At 40.8% G+C, this 25249-nt stretch overlaps 4 protein-coding genes across 5 annotated transcripts; 2 read left to right on the top strand and 2 right to left on the bottom strand.

Annotated features, from left to right (window-relative positions):
- The first annotated feature begins 601 nt into the window (after positions 1-601).
- Positions 602-12082, top strand: LOC143923048 (uncharacterized). Its single transcript, XM_077446530.1, has 7 exons — positions 602-1122; positions 3367-3429; positions 3505-3669; positions 3753-3951; positions 4287-7190; positions 7371-10040; positions 10136-12082. The coding sequence occupies exons 3-7, from the start codon at positions 3508-3510 to the stop codon at positions 10192-10194; spliced, it is 5994 nt and encodes a 1997-aa protein (XP_077302656.1). The 5' UTR covers positions 602-1122; positions 3367-3429; positions 3505-3507; the 3' UTR covers positions 10195-12082.
- Positions 12083-13128: 1046 nt separating this feature from the next.
- Positions 13129-14757, bottom strand: LOC143909164 (cytochrome c oxidase subunit 5B, mitochondrial-like). The gene is made up of 4 exons (XM_077427064.1): positions 14578-14757; positions 13698-13871; positions 13581-13624; positions 13129-13506 (listed from the first exon to the last, which is right to left on the bottom strand). The coding sequence occupies exons 1-4, from the start codon at positions 14657-14659 to the stop codon at positions 13444-13446; spliced, it is 363 nt and encodes a 120-aa protein (XP_077283190.1). The 5' UTR covers positions 14660-14757; the 3' UTR covers positions 13129-13443.
- Positions 14758-17240: 2483 nt separating this feature from the next.
- On the top strand, positions 17241-20285 carry LOC143909350 (snRNA-activating protein complex subunit 1-like). The gene is made up of 8 exons (XM_077427289.1): positions 17241-17369; positions 17458-17508; positions 17593-17749; positions 17814-18160; positions 19399-19641; positions 19724-19766; positions 19856-20106; positions 20182-20285. The coding sequence occupies exons 1-8, from the start codon at positions 17321-17323 to the stop codon at positions 20226-20228; spliced, it is 1188 nt and encodes a 395-aa protein (XP_077283415.1). The 5' UTR covers positions 17241-17320; the 3' UTR covers positions 20229-20285.
- A 2515-nt stretch (positions 20286-22800) lies between these two features.
- On the bottom strand, positions 22801-24314 carry RpS7 (ribosomal protein S7). Of its 2 annotated transcripts, none has more exons than XM_077427302.1 (4): positions 24225-24314; positions 23439-23606; positions 23016-23348; positions 22801-22932 (listed from the first exon to the last, which is right to left on the bottom strand). In XM_077427302.1, exons 2-4 carry the CDS (start codon positions 23604-23606, stop codon positions 22855-22857), a joined length of 579 nt encoding a protein of 192 aa, XP_077283428.1. In that variant the 5' UTR covers positions 24225-24314; the 3' UTR covers positions 22801-22854. The 2 variants fall into 2 exon arrangements, with proteins under 2 accessions (XP_077283428.1, XP_077283429.1); XM_077427303.1 differs by having other exon boundaries at positions 24161-24284.
- Between the last annotated feature and the right edge of the window lie 935 nt (positions 24315-25249).

Raw genomic sequence — 25249 nt, 5'->3', positions numbered from 1 at the left:
AAAGTGAAATGAAACAGAAGAGGTTTGTAAAAATGAAGATTTTTGGGTTCGTAATTTATTTTCAGTATCTAATTGAAAATTATAATCGAATTAGTCGATTATGTTTATTGACTTATTTATTTATTATTATATAGCAAATTGCTAATGAATTATTTCACAATTTTACAATTAACAATTGCAAACTTAAACTTGTAACTATATTTTAATATACTTGATAACATGTTTGCGCAATATAAAAGTTTAAAAGGATAAATCGGTCGTAAATACATGCATACACATATATGTTTTATGTTATGAACGAGAATCGTAATAATCGAGAATAATAAAAATTTAATTTTAACGATGAAAAAGTTTATTTAATATCAATACATATACGATGGCTCGTATAAAAGTGATAATTGTCCGTATTTGTTTATTCGACGAGTATCGAACGACTTCAGTCGGCGTCGTTAAATTTTTAAAGCGAGAATTTTCAAGAATCGGAGATGAAATATCTCGGAACGATTTTGAAATCGGTCGAATCGTAGAGGTCGCTTACGGCGAGCGTGTTCGTACAATTCGAAATACGCGCTCAGATTAAAGTTCGCGTAATTCGAATTTCGTCGAAATTTTGATTTTCTTGCTCGGATCCCAAAGTCGAAAACGTTGGCAGTGTGAATTTGAAGATACGGAGGAGATCGGGGGCGCAGGGAGGATCTAAATCGAGCGATCGAGGAGTCGAGAAGGGAAAGAGATTTGGCGTGCAGCGGGTGCAGGTGTGAGACGCGCGTGCAACGTTGTCGGGTAGGGGGCAGGGGGCGGCGTGCGCATGTCAGGAGGCCAGCGGCAAATGGCGGCCGTTGTTATTGTCGCTCGGCCGACAGTGACCGCCCCCCGCGCACCGCACGCAGCCCCCCGCCCGCACCCGCGCCTCTCGCCCCGCTCCCGCCCCCGCCCCCGCGCCCCCACGCCGAGCGGGTCTCTTCGAGGGCGCGCGTCTGAGCCCGTCGCCGCCACCGCCTCTACCACCGACTCTATCACTGTGATTGACTCCGCGACTGTGATTGCCTTCGCCCCCGCCCCCGCCCCCGCCCCCGCCCCGCTGCGGCCCCCCTCAGCCAGCGACAGCCGACGAGTCCCCAGGTACGCCGCCCCCGCCCCCGCCCCCGCCCCCACTCCCGCCCGCTCTCCTCGGAAGCCCTCGAGTGTCTTCCCCTCCCCTCCCCCCCTTCCCCTCCCCTCCCCTCCCCGCCCCACACTCGGCCAAGCGCTGATCCCCGCGAACCGAGCCGATCCGAGTCGAGTCGAGTCGAGTCGAGCGCGGGCCCCACCATCCGACCGAAGCCCGCGAACGTCAACTCGACTCGCCAGTTCGCCCCCTCGCCCGCCGCCCCCATTCCCTCCCGTCGCCCCCGTTCGAATCGAAGCCTCGATTTCGCAACGCGGAAACGTCACTTCTGCTGCTGCAAACCTACCCAATCCAAACACTTGTACAATTTCGTTTCCTCGCCCCCCACCCCGCCTCCCCTCCCCCGCCCATCCCCTCTTCCACCTGCCCACTTTCCATTGAAGAAAATAACATTCACTTGTTTTGTTTTTTTTTTTTTACTTTACTTTACTATTTAATTCGTTTGTTTTTCTTCATTCATTTATTTTTCAAATTATTATCAGCTTTCGTTATTTTTATTTTTATTTTATTTTCAGTTCAATGCTCTCTCCTTAAAGTTCGACCATTTGAAATTTAATAATTTGCGCTGATGAATTCTATGAAAACAATCGGACGATTTGTCAAACCCTCGACACTGATGAGAATACGTTCAACGTTGACACATTTATATCGAGACAAAGTCCGTTCGTAGTTCCCTAAACCTGTTTTTCCCAATCGAAAGACACGATTTCGATCGTTCGATATATAGGTCGTTTTGTATTTTATCGAACCTTCAATGCGGATTTTTCAACCGTTAAATAATCTCGAATTTTCTATCGAAAAGCTGTTGTTTTTTTTGTTTTTTTTTTGTAACGAATAAAATTATTCAATACAATTCAGACAAGTTTTGATTTAATATGTCGAATAGATTCGTTCTAAAGCAGTCTGACGACTCTCGTGTCGACTCCTCGCACCGCAAACTAACAAAAACATTCAATGTTGACACATTCCTTATATCAAAACAGAATGCATTCGTTTTCAAGCTATGATTATCAAACATGCATTCCAGAACATAATAAAAAAAAAACAAGAACATTTTCCAATGATCTCGGCACACTTTTTAGGCTTCGAAGCTGCATATATTATTTATAGTTTTCATTCCAGATTTCTATCTTATCAATTTCGAACATTTTATCACTACGTTTCGATTCGAGTTGGAATATTCCACTTTTTGATCGCAGTAAATCATTCGAAATGTTTCACTCTCTAATATATATGTCGAATTGTCCTATTATTTTATTCTTTGTCAAATGTGTACGACATTCTGTCGACTTCTCGTTGCCATTTAAAATAAAAATAATGAAAGCTAGTTAGTCTAATTTCAATCTAATGTCAATTGTCATTTAAATTGTGTTGATTATTTTATTTTAAAAAATTCCCCGTGAAGACACATAATTTCCTTTTGTTTCCCCCCTGAAATGCTTTTTATAGAAGTATTCGTTTCATTAACATTATTTTCTTTAATTAATTTAAAAACAATTACAGATTACCTTTCAGCATGAGGAATTAATACATTTAGTGTAATGACAATTTTTTTTTTGTCAAATTTGCTTTACTCAATTTAGTATACCAAATTACTTGTGTGTGGATTAGGTTTATATTGTTTTAAATCAACCTATTGAAACCTGTTTTACATCATTTAATTAAGTACAATTTTGATCCACAAAGATGAGAATCTTCAAGATGATGCATATCGTATCTTTATTTGTTTTTTTATGAATTTACAAAGTGAAATCTTTCATAGAGTTTGACCCCCTATAATGTTAATATCAATCAAAATATTAAAAGCGTCATGTTTGAAATTATTTCCACGTAATTTTATTATCACTAAAACTTCTCAAGAATTTGTTTAGTCCTATGCGTGTTTAGTAAACATACAGTTTCAGTAAACAAATCGATGGTGAGATTATGTTATTATGTTTGTTCAGTTTTAGTCGTTCTAATCTCATCTCGAGTATAAATTTTTATTTATGATTCAGATTTTTAAGTTAACCTTTTTTTTTTTTTTTTGCTATACATAATACATGTATACGATGATTTAATTCGAAGCTGTGTCGACAATTTATGAAATATATTACTATGCAATGTTATGTGATACGATCGAAAGATTTGCACTGTTTTTCATTGGCAAATTATGTATATAAAAAAAAAGTAACCATTTGTTTTTTTTTCCTTTTCAGGGTGAAAACTTCAATACTATAAACATGATATTTGGTTGAGAGGAATGTGACATAAAATCATAGGTTTGTCGGTTTCTTCTCTTATCGAACACTCGTGTTATGCGAATGAAATATAATTCTTTTTTTTTTGTTTTTCAGGAGATGTCAGCGGATAGGTTGGGTGGGTGGTGTGGTGTGGTGGTGACCTGCGAGGGAGACTTGCACGATGCCGGTTTCCCCGCACGCCTCCGCTATTTGCTGCGCCACCTTCGTCACCTCATCTTCACTGCTGATCATCGCCAGTCTAATCTTAAATTAGACAAGGTAGTAAAATGAGCACGTTTTGAAATTTTCACAATTTGATTGAGCGTTCGTCGTCATTCATACGAGTCGAATTCGTGTTTCAGGTGGAGCCGTGGAATTCGGTGAGGATAACCCTGTCGGTGCCGATGGCGGCCGCTCTGCGGCTCCGGGCACTGGCTGCGACGGGTGCTCCACAACTGCGGGCTCTCGGTGTACTTTCCGTTCAACTGGACGGGGACCGTGCCCTCTCGCTACGACTGGCCGCTCCGACGGCTTCCACGTCATCTGGTCAACAATCCTCCGGTGAATATTACTTCGACTGTGTTCCACATTGTTCAAAATTCAAAGTAATCAGTCTCGATAGTGTATGATGTGTTGCCAGCAAGACAACTCAGTAGTTAGCTTGTGCCGCTACCAACTGGGTTCAACACCTCTTAATTAGTCCTCTTGAATTAAAAAAAAAAGTATTTCTATGGTCTGGTTTGCATAGTTGTGACGTCCAATTGGCTCGTTTCTTATCAGAGTTCGTCAATTTATCTGATTTAACTGTCAACATTTTAGCAAACATTGCTTTATATATGGTATACATTCACATATACACGATTGTACTGTTTAATAACTGCCTTTTTTTTCCACAGATAATGTAGCAGGCCCCTCGACAAGCTCCAATGCAGACGTAACGGTAGGGCTCGGCAGACTGCTGGCCGAATGTGGGGCTCTGTCAACGGACGCTTCGGCGCCGCAACCCTCAACCTCTCAAACCTCACACCAGTCGACGCACTCGACACCATCATCGTCGTCTCTGCCGGCGCCGCCTGATCCTCAATTCAAATCCCCGAACACCGTCTGTCCGATGGACGGCAAATTGCCGGTGAACATTCCAAATGCTTCACCGGAGCAGTGCGAATACCCGTTCGGCAGTATGACCCAAGCCAGGGTGATACATCGGAAGGAGAACACGCTCGCGCTGGCGCAGGCTGGTCCCAGCGGCGGTGGAGGATTCGCTCCTCCGCCCCCTCCGTACTCTTCAAAACCTCCGCCTGCGCCCAACATCGCCATATCGAGTCCGCTGCTCGTGAACCTGCTGCAGAACGACGGTGTGGGACCCACGCCGCCCATCACTCGCCCCAAGCTGGAGACCCTAGAAGATGGACGGGCAGAGCTAGCGCTTGGTCCCGCCACCAGTGCCTTTGTCGCCATGCCTTCTAAATACGCCGGTACGCCTACAGGTCGCCCGCCGGTTAGCCTCTCAGTGCCTTCCTCGACTTCTACTGGGCCTCAACGGCTGCGCCCACCCGCCTTTCCTCGCCCGCCTGCGCCGCCATACAACCGCCAACTCATCCGACAGTCGTCGATCAACGAAAACCTACAAGCACTCATCCCGACGGCTAGCAGCATGGACCAGAAAACTCAGTCGAGCTTCCAAGAGTTTCAGCGCTACCAGCAGCAGTACAACGCTCAGCAACAGGCTGCCGCCAACCGCGCTCAAAAGTCTGAACCTTGGTCGTCGGACTCCCTCGCTGCTCTGCCCGACATCGCCGACGGTTGCGATCTCGACCAACTACTACCCAGCATCAGCGCCGCCGATCTTAACCTCGACACTGCCCTGTCGGACATCAGCGATCTCGACACCAAAATGCCTCTCAACGAAGTCTTACAAGACACAAAACTAGACATTCTATGCAACGCTCAAACTGCAGACGCAACTGCCCCTGCGCCTGAAGCAGTCAAACCACCCACCCCTCCGGTTGCACTCAATAGCAAAGGCAAGAATCGCGAATATTTAATCAATTCTTTGACTGGGGACTTAGAACCGTTGCCGACTGAATCGTCATCCAGTGAGGCAGAAGACGATCAGCCGGCTCTGCCTCCCGATCCCTACTTCGATGCGCTCAACTCTGAGCGGTCGAATCCGGGTTTCTCCGACGACGAGACGTCCGGTTCGACCGAGTTTTCGAGGCGGGCCGATTCCGATCAGAGCGATTCGGAGACGGCGGCTCGCACGTCCGGTCTCGACGTGTCCTCCAAGAGTGCTAATAAACTCAAAAGTGTAAAGAAAGATAAGAACTTAGTAAGAGACGGTAAAATTATGGTTAAGGACAAGTTGCTCGTCGCTAAAGACACGAGGCCGTTGCAGATCAAAGATAAGTTTGTGTTGAAGGATAAAATTTCTTTAGGCAAGGAGAAGTTCATAGCCAAGGACGGCAAGGTGATGAAGATCGTTCAAATGAAAGAGAAGGCTGTGCCTGTGAAAGTGGCGTCGGTTAAATCGTCACTGGTGCAAGAGATCGGTAGCACTGAAAAGGAGAAGATTAAATTGAGACTGAAGTTGGAAAAACCTGAACCCTCCGAGCCGATCGTGGCGCCTGTTTATAAAGCCGACGTGAGTTTCATCAACTCGCAGGTCGCTAAAAAGGGAACGGTGAGCGTTTCAGCGGGCAAACCGACGATACCGCAGCCCACAACCTCGACGTCTGGCGCTGAGGCTGAATTGCGCGTACCCCCGCTGCACATAAGCCTCAGAGGCAGAAACTCCGCTGTCATTAAAACGAAGAAAGAAAAGAAGAAAGGCGCGTTGAGCTTGTCGTCTAAGGATATCGAAGGCGGCAACAACCTGTCTATGCTCAGTAAGAAGTTAAAAGTCCGAAGGGACGACTTTGCGTTGGAACGACTGCATAAAAAGTCCGACGGTAAAAATAGTCTCGACAATATCGAAAGTAAGAAGTTGGACGAAGATATGATGAGTTCGAAACTATGTGATGCTTTGAAAATGGGTGGAAATATAAAATTCAACAGCCATTTTGCCGACGCCGACGAGCACAAATCGAAAGACGAAACGCTCTCGCCGCACTATCACATGAAATCGCTTTTCAAAAACGCTCACATAGTGTCCAAATCGCCAATAGTCTCCAAACTTCTATCCAAATCGGGGCCGACTTCGAAGACGCAGTCGTTGGAACACGTCAAGAACAAACTGAAGAAGACAAAGCCGCTGGGCGCGGAAAAGCACAAGGCGAAAGGCGATGGACTGACGGCGGGTAAAATTAGCGCCGAGGATTCCAAAGACGGAATCTATGCCCACAACGAGGGTTACAGAGAAGAATCGGCTGAAGTGAACAACCACGACGCCGTTCAGATGAAACTCGTTGACGCCAAAAAGTGGGCGAGCATGCTCAACAAGTTCACGGACAAGGGCAAAAGCAGTAGCGTCGTGAACTATCTGCACAGCAGAAGTGATAATTCAAGTGTTCAAACCGGTGCTAAAGTGAGCGACGATACTATTTACCTGCAACAGGGCAGTGCAGAACATGGTGCCAAAGTGCGCCAGAGCCTCGAGCGGGCTCTCAGCATCGACGGTGTCAGCAAATCCTCTGTTAGACAGTTAGAGTGCCGCAGGGGAAGCGACAGTGAAGTGGTCGCCGTTCCCAGTGCCCTGAAACGGGGGCTCTCCGACATGTTGGGTGCCAACGGGCTTGCCTCCCTCGAGAAGAAGCGGAAGCTCGCTCAGACGGCAGCCTCATCTTCCTCTCTTCATGCATTAGGTAAAAAGGGTCATGAATCTATTTTTACAGTAGACGAGGTTTACTATTCCATTGATTTCATTTAAACTGGATTAAAATCTTTTGTTTGACAACGGCAGTCAAAAGAATCTTAATTACAATCAAAAATGTATCGGCATCGTTATCCAATTTGAGTTCTCAACTGTTTCTTTTCTATTTCAGATACTACAGTTGGCAATTTGAAGATGGGTACCCTGCCACCACCGGTGTCGCGAGAGGCTCCTCCTGCGTCAGTCATCGGATCCACCAACGTCGGAACCCTCGCTCATCACACCATTTCTAATACAACTGTTACTTCTAGTCATAATACTACTGTTAAAGATAGCGGCATGCTAGGAACTTGGAATACTCCCTCCGGTCAGAGCTTATCGAAACCGAAGAAAGATCGAAGCAAAGACAAATCCTATTCCAAATTGGTCGTCGAACGACAAATAGAAAAAATGTCCATGGAGAGCATAAAAACGTCGGCAAACTTCGATCGGCAGATGACAGCCGATTTGAAGACCCTCAAAGACAAGGAGTCAAAGTCGGTGAAAACGATCGTGCCGCAGGGAAACATCGCCGAGATGGAGGCAAAATTTAAGCAGAAGCTCCTCGAAGATATATCGGCGGAGACAAAATTTAATAAAAACTATGACAAATGCATATTGACGACGCAAGAATCGAGTGTCGGCTCGCATAAAGACGGTCTCGTGAAAAAGGTAGACGAATTGGACAATAATGAGGTAAATTTTAAAATGTCCACTGAGAATCGGATAGTACAAGAGATGCAAGAGATCCACCGGGACACGGGACGCAACGTCATATCTAGATCGCCTAGTCAGGAATCTCAGGGTACGCCTGTCGATCATTCGAACATGGGGTCGGAAGTTGCGACGCAGCAGGGCGGCAATTCGAGCCGATCTCCCAACTCTCAAGCGCAGGGTGAAGACTCGGGCATCGAATCCATGGATGCACTCTCTGAAAAATCTCCCAACCAAGCCAGTCAATCGCCTCACTGTCTTTCCTCGGACATGTGTGCCGTGCCGATTCACAAATCGAGCGTACCCGAACGAAATCAAGACACTCAACACCACCGAAAGGAGGAGATCAAAGATAGACTACAGACAGTTGCCGTTTTAGACAATATAATGCACAATTCGAAGAATAAAGAACAGCGCGCGGCCGCTCAAAAAGACGAGTGCAGTCGCCCCATCGGACGATGCATATTACCCGAGACTATATCGAGGAAGGAGCTAATCAAAGATTTGACGTCAGCCGACGGTCTCAACATCGAAATGTGTAGAAATACGGACGCGTTTGACATGATGGAGTATCATCCCGAAGAATTGGACGACATGATCGACATAGAAGCCGAACTTGCCAAAATGGAAGGCTTACACACCGACCACATCAACGGTGAGCACAATCAACGGCGGCTGATGGACGAATACATCGAGATGTCTAGTAAGCAAGATCGCCACAAAACGAATCAAAGCCTCGAACGTATTCTCGTCGGTAACGAGAAACACCTCATAATGAGTAAAGACATGAACGAAAACAAGAACATTATCAAAAAGGAGGAGAGCGATTACATTCTAGACAAGTGTTGCAACGAAAAAACGAAGTCAGACGAAATTGGCGACAACAAAACGAACAACGGACACAATGATAGTGTAAAAAAGACTATGGGAAAAGTTTGCGTGAAAAACGAAATGAACGACTTTGAACCGTTACCATTGAGAGTCACGCCGGCTCTGTACACATACTCGAATCCAGAAAAATTACGCGATTCCGAACTGTCCGATCATGAGCCGGAGGAGAAGTTGACCATTCGTGAACAGATCAAGTCGGAAGATATGGGCGCCGTCGAAAACAAACCGTGCGATCTGTCGCATTATGAACAAGCTTCGAAAATAATACAATCAAACGACGAGCAAGTCCCGCGCCAACATTTAGAAAAGTGTGACTTTCCCGACAAAGCACTTCTACAGCAACTCCTCATAGAAATACCCAACTCTGAATACCAGGACAAATCTAACTCGCTGTCTCCCAAGAGTTGTATAAAAAGCTCTGTGCGCACTCGCTCCAGCAGCAAACTGAACAGCCCCGCCGACAAGCTGAGAACGCCAAAGCACAGTCCAAACTTGCTCAAGTCCGACTCGAGAGCCAACTCTCCCGCCACGATCGGAGTCCGCAACAACTTGCGCAGCGGCTCTGTTGACAAAATGAGCCCCAAACTGGCGGCGACGACCGTTAAACGAAAGCGCCAAGAGTCCGAGAGCTCCAACCATTCCAGCATAAGTTGCGAAGACGGCCTGTCGCCAAACCTCCACGGCAAACCGACCAAAGTGAAAAAATTCATGGACATCAAAACGTCGGCGGAATTCACCAAATCGAACGACCTGGTGACGCAGGCGACGCCCGAGATCGCAAAACTCCTCGCGAAACCAGACGGGAAGAAGTTCGCCGAGAAGGCGCCGCGTAAGACTCTCGACAAGGACGGCGCCGAACAGATCGAATCCGACTCGGACAGTGACGAGCCGCTTATCGCTGTCGCCGGCAAAGTACGCAGCAAAGGCCCCAAGACGGTCGAGACCAATCCGCACATGACGAGGAATCAAAACAACCGACACACCGGCGGCAAAGTGCAACCACCGACGACTGCCACCGGCGGCATGAAAGGCGTCTCAGTCAAGATCCAAAACTGCGAACTACCACTGGACAAAGTCGGCACACGCCGCTCCGTACGTCAGTCATCAGGCAGCGGAAAGAAAACGCCGGAGGAAGGTGGCAATCCTCCGGGATCCACCGTCCCAGTTGCCGCAGCTCGAAGAAAAACCCGCAGTGCAGGTAAACTAGTCTAGTATTCACCGTTCACACTTTTCTAATTGTCTTTATGTCCATTCGTTTGCATTGTGTTTAAATCAGAGTTTTTTTGTGTCCAGTAGTCGAGTCGCCGAATTGGAGTGGCCGCCGAAGACGAGGCTCGCGCGAGGGCAAGTGACGCAGTGGCGTGCGCCCCCGGCCCGGCCCGCCGGAGGCGCCGCCCTCCGATACCATTACCATCGTGCCCCTCGCCACTCTCGTAGCAGCGTCCTGCGGTCCCGCCGCCTTCACTCCAGCCGTTTGATTCATCCCATTTATTATCCGTAGCTATCTAATGCAAACACGACAGATCAGATCTTGACGTCCTCACTATGACTCGTCTTTTCCCCCTTCTGTTTTATTTATATTTATCGTCACCATGTTTTGTCACCTTTCCTTACACACATACGTACGTACGTACATACAAGTTTAATAATCATTACCTCCGTGTTATGTCGTAGTTGTTCTGACCTGACGACCAAATTCAGACTAGAATAGAATCCCTATTTTCCACGTTCGCTATAGATCATCAGATCGCATACACACATACATATATTACATGTAATGTACACACATGTGAAATTGTTATATTTTTTTAACAAGCTTACACACAAAAATTAAATTTTAAAATAAAAGTACGCGGAATTCTTGCAGTGACATATTTTTGTATAAAAAGAAATAAATGAAATAGAATGTATTAGATTTATATTAATAATTGTTGAACGTGGGGTGTGGGGAGGGGGGGGGGGGGTGATTTTTTCGAATCGCCCTGTACGTTCTGTATTATTAGAGCAGGATCAGTAAATCTATTTTTTTAGAGCAGGATCATTTTTTTTTAAATAATGGTGCGTCTGGACGTTGTCCTTTTTTCATCCCAACTCATCCCCTCCACACACTCCCCCTCCCCCTCTCCGATACGAGTACGGAGTGCGAAAGTAGCAGTGCAATTTTTTTTATTATTATATAATAACATGTAACAATTTTGTAAATAGCTAGTTTATTTATTACGGATTGCTATATGTATATTACATATATTGTAGCACTTTTATTCTAGTTAAAAAAAAACCTTGTAAGAAATGAGAGCAGTTACGGTGAATTTATAATTATTTTTAATTGTTAATTTTTAGTTTTATATGTTGAAAAGAGAATTTTTTTTTTAGATATGGAATTTCTTTCCTCTTGCAATTTTTCACGTCTCTATTTTATTTCGATCATGCAAAAAATGTGTACTTTCGTTTAGGTGCTTTTGATGGTTTTTTTTTACTTTATTTATGTACGTAGTAACAATAGATGAAGTTTTTTTTTTATTATTTAGTTCTTTGTAAATATGCTATTATATTTTCCCGTATGTTCTGTAAGCCCAGCGTGATATATTTATAAGTATAGTCGACTTCGAACGTGATGGTCTATTCTTTATTTTTATTTTTTTGTTTTTATTTAAATGAAATGAGAGCCGTTTTCGTATTCGAAAAGAGAACTGTAACAAAAACGAAATGAAACGAGGGTTTCCATCTGTCTACATGTGCGTGCATAGTTCAAACGAGACCCTAGTCTTAAAGTTGTGGATTTTTTTTTTTTAATTTATCAATTATTATAAAGCAAACAAAAAAAAAACTAACCCATTATTTGTTGATGTTGATTATTTATTCGATTTTGTTGTTATTTTTTTTACATTTTGTGAAATTTTTCAAATAAACTATCAGTACGGGGGCTAGTCAACGGTTAATATATATATATATATTAAAATAATATTTGATTGTCGAAGCTTCTTTCACATTTTGGCTACGAGTCAAAGTCAGATGGAGGGGGAGTCACGAGAGTTAGCTAATTAATTTTTCAATTTGTTAAAGTCGCGTTTTGACGGGTGAACCTCCCTCTCCCGAGAATCGCCATGTGTTCGTGTAAATCAGAGTCGGCTGCACCATAGAAATTGATCTCAGATTTGAGTTTCGACTTGGCTGAATGTGAAAAGCAATCTCGTACGTTTTGTGTGGAAAAATTGTAGGCATTGGTGGGTTTTTATTTTATTAAATATATATATATATATATATATATATATATATATATATATATATATAATTTTTTTTTGATACGCGTAATGTGATCGTTAGTAATGATTATAAATAGTTAGTGAACTTGTAAATTGAATGTATAAAATGTTGAATTTTAATTATTGTCCTTTTTTGTGTCACCTTTGCACCGCGTGTGTTTTGTTGAATGTGCGTGAAAGTGTACGTGTGCGAAGATATAGCCTCACGCTTCAAACTGTACATAGATGTTACAATGATGTTGATGATGATAATGCGAATCGCCTTTTCTCTATATATAATTGTAATGATTTTTCGCAAAAGATGTGTGTGTGTGTGTGGATGTTTGCTGAATAGACACGTTCGAAAGGTGAATATATAGTTAAATAAGTAGCATAAATAATTAATAAAACATAAGTAGTAATTTTAAACAAAAAAGGAAATTAAAAAATTGATTGCATATATAAAATTAGGATTAGAGAAAAAAATCATAAATATTGTATGTTATATACATATATATATATATTATAAAGATTTTAACAGCTTTAGCTCTTTAGATTTATAAAACACATATATTTAATATAAATATGAAGAAAAAACCTAGCATTAATGGATCACAACCTACATTTGTATTTTTTAGTATGATGATGATGAGTATATTATTAACTTTTAAATTGAGAAAAATATTGATTAATGATTATAATAATAATTAATAATTGTAATTTGTAATGATTGTAGATTTTTGTGGACAGGTTTATTATTATAGCTAATGTATAAGATCTATATTGTTGAATAGATACCTTACTATTGTGTTAAAAATGAGTTTTAAAATTCCCATCTCATCTCATATTATGCATCCCGTTCCTGATAATTTCTAATATTTCCAATTATTATTATTAACAAAATTGCAGAATATAAATTTTTTTCTTGTTTCACATGCCTTTTGCATGTTGTATCAAAACCTATGGAATTCTTATGCTGCCTCTAATTTTTACATAACAGGACATCAAATAGGAGGGGGAGTGAGGTAATAAAAAAAACATCATCATACTTGATAGTTTCTTAAGTATATTTCAATTAAACCTATATACACGCAACAGCTGTAACATTACAATGAAAACGCAATTCTTGGAGGCGGGTCCTCTTCCGTTCGTAAGCTGAGTGTTTAACAGAAAAATAAATTCTTCGATGGACGTGGACCGTCGCCGTTGACTAAAAGTGTTCTACGTACTCAAATTTTATTAAATAAATGGATGTAAGTGTGCGATGCTCGTTGCAGGACCGGAGCGTTCCAAGATGTCCTCTGAAACCAAAAGTGAACCTCTGCAAAGCATCGCGGTTGTACTCTAAAGATGACCGTCTTATATGGCCGCCTTCTCGATCAGCTTGAACCAATGACCGCAACCACAACGACGAGGAGTTCCCTACCGACAAACAAACAATAAGTCAAAACATTCGAAATCGACGTGCAAAATATCTCATTGGATTCCAAAATCACCTTGTGCACCCACATCCAGTTCACTGAGGCGCAATCTTCGTTACCTGAAATCATTAAAATATATATTGAATAATGATTCTGTTGTGTTCGATGTACGACGAGTCGAGTTTTGCTTACAGATACATCCTACGATGCGAGAGTCGAACGCAGATGCTACCAGATTTGGCTGGTCTTTGGTGCCAGCAGTCCTCTCTACAATGTTGCTGTTGAACGGGTCGGGGTCTCCGGATTGGATGGCGAGGAGTTCACGCTTTTCCAAACCGGTCGCGTGCTCCATAGGATCGGCAAACGCTGAAGGAAGAAAAACGACATTATATAATAACGAAAATTCGCATTTTACATTTGTATTGTACAAAAAACAGAAATCGTTCTTAGATTAAGTTGTTTTATCGTCGATTTTTGTACAAGATATGAAATGTGTATTCATTTGTTTAGCGAAAATTTTAATTTATTTATTATTTTTACAAGCTCTTTATTATAGTGCAAATGTTAAATTATTTTGCACAAATCATTCGCTTAGAGGTGAATGAAAAATAATAAAACAAAAATCAATAGCTTTTTCCTGTGGAATAATCGATATATTGACATGGTCGCCATTGTCGACGTTACGGCTCACTCAGCTGTCATTCGCTTCTTCCTCTTCTTTTTGTGAGAGCTGTTACGTATGGTCGTGCTTATGAATGAATTTTAATTTACAAGTAAACAAATGAATGAAAATGGATCGCGCACTGCCAGTTCAGCACTTAACCTGCAAATGTGGTGCGATCTGTCAGTCAGGTAGTTGACGGCGGACGGCAGTCGAAGTTGAAGTCAGCTCGTGTCGTTCAAACCGAAGTAAAGTAAGTCGAATCGAAAGGGCACGATGAAGAGAAGCAGATAAGGGGGCAGGGCAGGGGCTGGGGCGGAGTCGCCGATGTTACGTAACGCTCTCGAGTGCAGAGCGCGTGAGGCGGGTGGCGGGTGGCGGGTGGGAGTGGACGCGAGAGGAAAGACTCACATTTATAGGCGAAGCACCTCGAAAGGGCGGGGACGCGGCGGGCCGCAGCCCCCATTTGCGTGGCCACTCGCAGCACAGACATGTCGACTCTCGGCCGGCTTCGACGATTCTTAGATCGACACACGGAATGTGCACATCGATCTGGTGCAGTGGCAACACTGCGATCGCCGACCCCGTTAATACAACTTCTCTCTATTCGTCGTGTAATTCCAATTTCAAGTTTTCAATTTATTTCATCTAGTATATGATTTCGAAAGAGACTTGGTATGTAAGTATATATGTATCTTTGGTTGGGAATTTCGTTAACAAGACAACATTTATATGACGACAAATTAATATATTGTAACGTAGAGATTAGGTGGGTGGCGCTCGTGGACCGATGGCTTACGAGCGCTAATCACCTGATCTCTCGTTCGCGCCAAAATGTCCTCGCCGAATGAATAAAGGTCTGTTCATACTTAACAGCACTGCACGACTCCGTTTCAAATATGTCATTTTATTACATTTCTATTCATATCTACCTACACGTCGTGGTCACGTCACGTTTACAGCTATTTGGCTGAGTGCAAGGCAAAATCGGCTTACTTATACAATAGAGGCCATGACGATACGGCACAATATTGCTTACGTCGTATTGTCGAGTACTTGCAATATGAATGCATACACGTGCATTCATAGCTACGCGTCAGAATACAAGTCAGCAAAAATGTTTCGACGTTTATCGAACGAAAAATTATGTATAATCGCGCTGTTGTTGGAAGAAGAAGCTCAAGAAGGCAATAAAAAAGCACGGAGGCGTTTTGATGTGCATCCCATGTTAAAAAATAGAAAAACCGAAGGAGAGTTTTGGACACTGTATAAGGAGCTTGTGGATGATGGACAAAATTTTTTTAAATATTTCCATAAAAAAATTTAAATTTTTTTTAAATATTTGCGCCAAAACCATGTCGAAAGATTGAACAGCTGTCAACTGTCACAATCGATAATTGGTCCAAAACAGCAAAGCGGCAGACTCATGGCACGTAATTCGCGTGTATATTTCCATGATGGCCAAAAAACGGATACGATACGTTGACGGATGTTGCTGTAAGGTATGAACAGGAAATTTCGGGTACTGCTGTAAGCCTGCCGTGGCGTAAACGTGACGGTTGGTATGAATATACCCATACAAAATGTACCAAAGAATACTTTTCGTACGGCCGGATACCTGCTGAAGTCGGTACGTGCTGACTAGGTATGAACAGACCTTAAGTCGTATGTAACGGCCAATGGGATCGCCCCACTCATCGACCAATAGTTTATGTATGTGTGTTGTGCCCAACGGGTATAAATATGGGCGCTCTCGGCTTGGATTCCATTCCGACTTGGACCGCTGACGAGAGCAGCCGAATAAAAGACTTCTACAATCCTCCTGCGTCTTTCTCTCCGATTCTGGAAGCCCCCTCTTCACGTCCATGCAACAATATAAAACAAATGAATATTTACTATTAGATTCGCCATGTTTACGCTGTTTGTATTACAAATACTGAGTGAAGCCAGGTAAAACAACTAGTAATCTATAAACTGCATTTGTCAACGAGTACACTTACATATATGCGCGTTGTTCTCGATGTCGGGCTTTCATTCGGTGGTCATATTGGGAGAGCATTAGATAAAACTAAAATTTCCTTTGGATGTATTGATCGCTCGTGGGGTCTAGATTTCCATGAAAAACGTTTGGTGCACGATGCTATTTTTGTAAACTCTTTAATACATGCATCTAGCATTTGGGGTCATCACAATTTATAAACCACATGGAGATTTCAATTTGAGTCGAATAATAGCTGTCGGAATTGAAAAAATTTAATTATAAGAACTCTATGATATTATTTGGTACATTTTGTGCCCTCTATTATATTGTTATTTGCTGCGGATTGATATTAATTTTAAGCTATTTTCTATCCGGTGTTGGATGAAACTTGGGTAAAACATACATGCTATCTGCCTCACCGCTTCTCGACCAATAGCATTTCGTGAGATAGTAGAACATTTATACACTCGAAATGCTATTAGTCGAGAGGCGGTGAGGCAGATAGCATGTACGATTTTCCAAAGTTTCTTCCTAGAGTTGAACAAGTATAAATGTATATATTACCAGCAGAATATACTATTGGTTAGGACATAATGTTTTGTACACAGTGGTCATGGGTTCAAATCCCACTGGTTTCTGTTGGCCAGACCTTATATCTGTGACTCCAGGTCGATCATTTCCTGTCAGAGTTTGCCAATTTATTTGATTTTCATTGAAACGGTTCCAACAAATTAGCAACCCCGTTTTCTTGCGACTTTCGAATTTTCAGCAGTTTCGAATTTTTTTGAATTGTATAAAATGCTGCAAATTTACAATGTGTCTGTGGGTGTTAGTTGATATGTATTTACTTTGTATAATACTAATAATACTTGTATCAAATGTACAATGTTTCTGGCCTGTAAGGCGCATTGGGGTTATCTGTTAGACCTTCCTGGTATAAATAAATAAAAAATCACATAGCTGACGTCTATTAAACGGCTAAAAACTACATAAAAATATTCCACGCAGTCATTTTTCTTGAGCTATTACGTAATATATTTTGGATTGTCTTGAATTTGTATTAACGGGGTAAAAAAATTGTAGAGCGTTGGTCAAATAATGATTAACTTGGAACCAAAACTATTTGTTTCACACTGTCAAACTGACGTTTATTGAGGTTATTGTTTCGATAACATGAAAAGAACTAGAGCAAGATCTAGAATAGCTTATTCGAAATATAGAGGTATCAGTTTTTCGTATAAAATTACACTTTAAATAAATTTTAATACATTAAAAACTAAAATGAGTGAATTAATTTAATATCGTTTCAGAAAGTATTGGACCATCTACGTCCGATGCCCCCCCCAGACCGAATAAAACGAGTATACTATATAAATATACTTATTATTAAATATATTTTAGTGGATCAGTGGAGTTTAAATAGTTGTTTTTTTTTTACTATTCAGAGCTTAAATCTTTCGTGTATAAAACATTGCCGAGTATAGCCGACGGATTCGAAGACGACTGCAATGAACTCATCCAAGCATTTCTACAACGGGACTGTATCAGATACTCCACTTTCCGCCAACTGTGGATAGATACCGAGTTCGACCTTATCTTCAGGTATACCGTCGACACAGGCTTCACCCCTCATGCATTATGTTACTGACGAGCACTTGTATTTCAGCGGAAGGCCATCCTTGCAAGAGTTGTGCGAGTTTTACGACGAGGCCGTAAATATAGCTGCCAAGCTTTTATTCAACGCAAACACCGACGAAAACTACCACAGATGTATCGCCGGCCTGTACACGATATATTCGATCCACCAGAAAGACTCGACGTCGAGGAAAGCCTGCGTTCGCGTAGTGTCGTCTATGTCGAAGATCCTCCAAGAGATGCAGGTATACGCTCGCGAAAACGGCCACTTGGACCTGCTCTACATCCTGTGCTCCATGCTGAGAGATGGCGTGTTCAGATTCGTGGCCACTTCCAGAGACTACGGTCTCGAATTCTCCTACTGGAAGTATATAGACAGTGGGTATATATTTATAGTCTTCCGTTATATCAATTGGGTAACATTACTACAGCAACCCTATTACTTTATCTATGTACGTAGGAACAATAGATGAGGTTTTGTGATCATGCGAAAATTCGAACTCGAGATTTTGAATGATTCGAACTCGGAATCAATCACGTTTTCATGATCTAGAAAAAAATGTGTGTATTTTTTGAACACCGTTAATACTATCGAACTGAAACTTAGTATCGGTTACTGAAATTCTTACCGACACGACATAAATTTTTTTGAAATTTTTAAGTTGACCGGAAACGGTACCTCCCCTTATAGGTGTCCTCTTTTTTTTTTTAGTTTTTGAATAAATTATCTCCCGAACCGCTAACCGAATCATACTGAATTTTTTTTACATGTAAATTTTTTTGAAATTATAAATTTTATACCCTAATATTTTTTGAATATTTTCACCCGAGACGAAAGTAGTACTTTTACTATAGAGAATCGAGGTTTTTTATTTTTCTCTCAGAAACCTTTGGTTTATTGAACTGAAATTTCATATCTAGAAGTTTAAACATAATACCAAGTTATGTATAAAATTTGGTAATCATCCGCCAAGCGGGAGTGGCAGTTTACTCTTGTTCGATTTTTCTTCCACTATTTTTTTCGACCCCTTAAGCACGTGTGCTCGTCACGAAAAAATTCAAGTATAATTCTTAAATCAATGTGATGAAAATAAAAAAAATCACTAAATTTAATAAACCGGAAGTGGGATTTTTCCTCTTAGAAAAGTCAAAAATGTTGTGATCACGATTCTTTCCACACCCCTGAACGTATCAAGCTGAAAATTTATATTTGTATTCTTTATGTATTAACTTAGAGCTGATAACATTTTCGTTAGACTTCGTAAACAGGAAGTAGTATTTTTTTTTTAAACAATATTTCATTATTTTATTTTGATCTTTTAAATTATTTTTATTTTCTTGATATTTAATGTGTATAATAATTATAGTGATTTTAAGTAATAAAAAAATTTAGAACAAAATCCGACAACCGGAAGTAGAACTTTTGTCTTGTGTAAGTTTACCTACATTTGCGCTCAATTTGTATCGAAAATGCTTTCATAACCGGCATGTGTGAACGTGTATGTATGTTTAATTATCGAATTTTGTTTTGTCACCTTCCTTGAGTGTCTCACATCTTATATTCCTCAAATACAAGTCATGGGTTGTTCACGTTTTTTTTGTTGTGTTTTTTTCAGGAGATTTATTGGCAACAGGTGGCAAACGAGCCGCTAACAATGATCTAAAGGATACATTTTCTATAGATAGCGATTCCTTCACTGATCTGACTGATGCTTTCGATACGTATCATAAATTGAAGTGTCGACTCAATGAAGACGGCGGTGACAATCCTCCTAAAGAAATGAACTTTGTAGATAGGACATTTCCGGAGCAAGCTTTACGTTCACTAAACAGTCTCGTGAATAGTGAGAAAGATGAAGGTATGTAGTGTGTATATTAAATGCAGTATATAAGCAATAATCAACATGGAGCAGTAATGTTTTTGATACTATTAATTTACAGAAAGGGAGAATTTTAGCAAAAAAGTAGAAAATTTGAACATTAGGTATGTATGTATAATATATCTGATCTTTTTATAAATAGTTGTGTACTCTCTCTCTATTTGTTTGTAAAATGATTGTTCATTATTACAAGGCCAAGAACGATATGCGAAGCTAACGGACCAAAGGGTAGGCCGTCGCAAGATATTAAAAATCGTTTCTTTTCACCGTCGTTGGAATCGATGGGTGAATGCATGACAGAGACGTGCGAGAGCGAAGACGACGACATAGATGCTGTCTTGGAGGAAATTTCGACTGTCGACCAAGTCGGCTCCTCCGTTGACGATCTTCCGATGATATCCCAAGTGCCGAACGTAATCATTGAAATTGTGAATGAAACTGACGGTATTTTATAACAAAAACATATGCACATATGAATTTTAACATATGTATTTAATTTAACTGTTTTTGTATTTTCAGATTGTGACAAAAATAAATCAGACGCTGAATTCATCCTGGGAGTGTAGTTTGGCGCAAATCTTGAAACCCAGACAGTATTAAAATGTGAATCAATTGTCTTACTTTAATTTTTTTATTTAAACCTCAAAACGGTCCGTCCTTGGAATGTTTCATATGTAAGGAAATTTATTGCAAAATGTAAGTCAGCTAAAATCAGGTCGATATTTGAATGAAAAGATTAATTACAATATAATCAAAGGAAAGATTGATAGCTGGAATGTACTTAAAAAAGGCTTTATTAATAATAATACTGGACTTTTTTAGGAATTTTAACCGTTTGCCCGCGGCCGTCTTCTATGGAAGCTTTGCGCGACAAGTTTGTAGCGCGGCTGTTTTCCATAGAATTTCTGAACTTTGCACGGGATTTTGAGCCTTATATGCGCCTATTTCAACTGTTTTAAGGTTCAAAATTGGTTGAATATATTACTGAGAGTTGAATGCCATCTATTCAATTTGCTTAAAATGAATATATACCAGTCAAAATTAGTGGTTTTGTGGAACCATACTGAAACCTCGTTTATGTGACGTCACGTCTGTTGAACAATGGCGACGATACGTCTCAATTGTATGAAGAATGATTATTTGACAATTAAGCCAAAACTACGAGATATATTATGTATTTTATTGTTTAAAATAATACTTTGTGTTAATTAACATATCTGGTTACTTGAATAAATATTAAAATCTGTATTGAAGGTCGAAAACTCGATTGCCAAATTCGCGAAAAAGGTGCCGCGTACAGGGCTTGTTCGCTATATTTATAGCCGCGGGCAAAGGGTTAATGAGAGTTTTTCAAAATCCTATAGTTGACTTTCAATTTCAAGTTTCTTTTGATATTTATCTATATATATAAAATTGGGTGCTACTTTAGTATTTCGAAGATTAGGAAGAGACATTTCGTGTCGGACTATGTAAGGCTGCAATAAGATACATGCATCGATTACATTTTTACAACGTTAATAATATGTATGGAGAAATAGCGGATTCAAAATGGCGTCATGTATGGTAATCTTTTCGGGTGCCACTTTAGTATGCAGTCTACCTTCACATTCTACGTTTTTACACTGTCTCAGTTCTCGCATGTGACACTGAGACTGAATAATACCGATCCTAACAACCTAATCGTAAATCAGTGGTTCTTAACCGTCGAACCCCTGAGACTGACTCACCGAACCCAGGTTAAGAACCACTGTCTTAAATGAATAGGGCCAACCTTAACTTAACCTAACCTATCCTGACCCTTAAATAAATAGGTGATGGCTGCTAAGATATATATCAATATTTTCAATAATAAAAAAATATATATCAATATATATCAATAATAAAAAAAACATATCTTAGCAGCCAACACCAATTTATTTAAGGGTCAGGATAGGTTAGGTTAAGTTAAGGTTTTCACTATTCATTTAAGAGATATGTATCTGCTGACGATATTTTGATAGAAATGCTTCGACAACATTATGAGGCGGCAGGAAAAAACAAAAACTGTAATAAACATTTCGTTGCTACGATACAAATAAAAAAAAAATAGTCGACTGCGATTCAAAGGTAGACTGCATACTAAAGTAGCACCTAAAATTGAATGTCTGTCTCGTATAGGCTCCTAACCACTCATCCGATTACGATGGAACTTTCAGGATTTGTTGTATGCATGTCCGGGAAGCTCACTGTGATAGAACGTCTCAATAATAATATTCATAATTACGTTTGAAGCGCCATTATGTAGTCAAGGAAATGTGTTTGTAAGTCATCACGTCACCAGTTGGTTTATGATGACACGGCGTTGAAGACGTTAGTTCACTTGAAACAGGAATGATAATTGTATGGCTTATTCTGGCATTGCAACACATTCTGGGTTTCAGTTAGATATATTTATATAAATGAAGAATTCTGAAAATATATGCCAGTAATTCCTAACCCTTTGAATGCTGACCAACGCCGATCGGCGTTTTGCCAAGTCCATCAGCCTAAAATACGCCGACGTTGTATTTTGAGTATGTAAAAGATACTACCCGCTAAGCCTTTCCAGGTAGCATTGAACATGGGTCGTGTAATCCATGTCAATGTTTATAAAGACTGGTTTACACCGGAATTTCTGAATTTATAAACATAGCAGAGGTTCTCGATGGAAATCCCCAACTGCTGAGTATTTTAGATTGTGAGCATTACATTTTAACAACAATGAAGAAGTTACCATTAGTCTTGGAAAAATACTTATTTTATATTGTTGCAAGATATATTAGTCTAAACACACCTTTGCAAAACTCGAAATCCTCGGCGAGTTATCTAGGATTTTTATACCTGCTTTATATTGATTTCTAAATAATTCTAGTTTGAAATTTTCAGCGTGGTGGGCACTCAAAGGGTTAACTTTGAATAGAAACTTTTTGGTTGCATTTTAATGTTATTTTTACAGTATACTTCAAATGACTTATAAATTGATACATCATTAGTCTAGTTCTGAAAATCAATATTTGCCTTTGATTTTCTTATTTTTACAGGTGAAGAATCGTGACTTAATCTTTTAACTTTCACTCGGCTAAATGTTTGAAATGGAAAATCTAAGAAATAAATAAAAAATTCGGCTCATTTTTTTCATATTTTAATTAATTTTTATAAAATATAAAGTATCATTTACAAATAGGGCTCTGGGAATTCAAAGTTGACTTCTCGGCCAGTCAGTTTCTTGTAAACAGATTGGAAAGTGTCCACCTGAGAAAAAAAATTCAAAATTAAACCACATAACCAATGATAACATAAATATTTAGAAAGGTATATATAAAAAAAAAACGAACTTTATGTTCAATAGTCGTCTGCTGAATTTTATCTAAGTGAACTTTGATGAAGCGGGAGCCATCTAGACGGATGCGAACCCTCTTTCCGACGATTTCGGCAGGGAACACCAGATCCTCGAGGATGCTGTCGTACACTGAGGTCAGAGTTCTGGAGTGTGGACGCTTTTGTTTGTAGCCGTTGCGCGCTTTTCTCGTCGGCTTTGACAAGATTTTCCTGTCGCCGACGAACACGACGTGCTTTCCGCTGAACTTCTTCTCCAACTCTCGCACGAGTCGCATCTGTACCTTCTGGAAAGCCTTCAGTTTCGGCATCGGTACATAAATGATGATCGACTGCAATCAAAACACACACACACACACCATAACAACACCTCGATGCAAAATTGGAACTCTATAAAATAGTGGGTTGTTGTTGTTGTATACCTTTTTGTTTCCGAAGTCGATTTCCTTCACCCTGGTGATGTACAGTTCACGCAGGTGTGTCTTCAGTTCAGAGTTGTTCTCCAACTCCACCAACGCCTGCGAGATGGAGGTCTCGAACGGGGTCGGCTCAACGCCGCCCGCTTTTATTATCTTCGAACTCGTCGACATCTGGAAAATGAAAATTATTCCAATATAATACACATATACATCACAATAGAGCTAAGAATTTTCAAACATAATAGGGTACTTCAATAAAACGTATTAAAATATTTTTAATATAGAAAGTAGCATTCTACGGAGAGATGCGATTCCATTACCAACTATTTATTAACACATTTTGACACGATTATTCAAGGTCTCGATAAAATTGACAGTTGTTTTTTAAGTCTATTTTGAGGTTCTGACGTTCATTCACATCAAATAGAATATGCTCGGAAGAGTCTAGTTTATACACATATACATTTATAGGTTAGTTTCACTAGGACTGTAGTAGTTGGCCAAAATAAAGCAAAACGGTGAAATGAGGCAAGATGGGGGCCCAGAAGGCGTCGCGCGGTGCAAATGGATTGAGAGGTGGCGTGCGGGGGCGCGGGGGGCGTAGTCTCCGTCAGCTGTCAGACACAGTGGGGGCCGGTCATCGGGTGTTATCCGAGCAAGGGGGCGCCATCCGGGGCGGGCGAGGGGCGGGGGGCGAGTCGGGGGCGCGCGGCGTCTCCCGTGACCTTTGGGGCCTGCGAGGGGCGAGTTTGGGGGTGGGGCGAGCGCTCGAGCGGCGACGGCGTGTACCTTCGTCAACAGTCCGGGGAAAGAGAGGTTATGTGTGCCGCGAACACTCTGACGACCACTGCTGCCAACTGACGCATGTGTCGTGTCAATGGACGCTTTCTATACCTCCGTCAAGTTTGGCTGTTTTCGTTTTATTTCACTTCAAGCGGCTGCTATGCGCTTTGATAAATGTCGGCTTTATTTTATTTATTTATTATTTATTATATAGCAAATTGCTAATGAATTATTTCACAATTTTACAACTAACAATTATTGCAAACTTAAACTGACAACTATACTCTAGCATACTTCACAAAATTATCAAAACTATAATTAGTAAATCTAAAATAATACAATAAAATTCAACATAGCATTTTATCAAACTTATTATTAGGTATATGTAGAATTACGTCATCTTCCACAGAGGTATGCATTAACGGGTCTACCTCACGGGCCCAAAAGTGAAACACCCGAAAACGCAAATATCGGAAGGCAAAGATCGAAAATCGAAAGATCTTGAGTCGAAAGATCAAAAAAAAAATGGTGCATGGTAAACGGTACATACTCACTTAATTTGCGCGAGCAGGATACAACAGGAACAAGAGGAACATGCTTTTCCTCCCGTATTCTGCGCGCGCACATTAACACGGGAGGAAAAGTATGTTCCTCTTGTCGAAAGTCGAAAGATCAAAAAAAAAAAAGAGTGCATGGTAAACGGTTCTATGTATGTATATATATAATATCGGTCTCCGTGACGCGACAGAATGCTAAATTACAGAAAACGCAAATATCGGAAGGCAGAGATCGAAAATCGAAAGATCTTAAGTCGAAAGATGGTGCATGGTAAACGGTACATACTCACTTAATTTGCGCGAGCAGGATACAACAGGAACAAGAGGAATAGGCTTTTCCTCCCGTTTAATGTGCGCGCGCAGAATACGGGAGGAAAAGCATGTTCCTTACTAAGAGAGTATGTACCGTTTACCATGCACCATTTTTTTTTGATCTTTCGACTTACGATCTTTCGATTTTCGATCTTTGCCTTC

The sequence above is a fragment of the Arctopsyche grandis genome, chromosome 3, assembly GCF_051622035.1.
Source record: "Arctopsyche grandis isolate Sample6627 chromosome 3, ASM5162203v2, whole genome shotgun sequence".
Taxonomy (NCBI): domain Eukaryota; kingdom Metazoa; phylum Arthropoda; class Insecta; order Trichoptera; family Hydropsychidae; genus Arctopsyche; species Arctopsyche grandis.
Note: the sequence above shows the minus strand (reverse complement) of the source record. Positions and strands in the feature narration are given on the sequence as shown.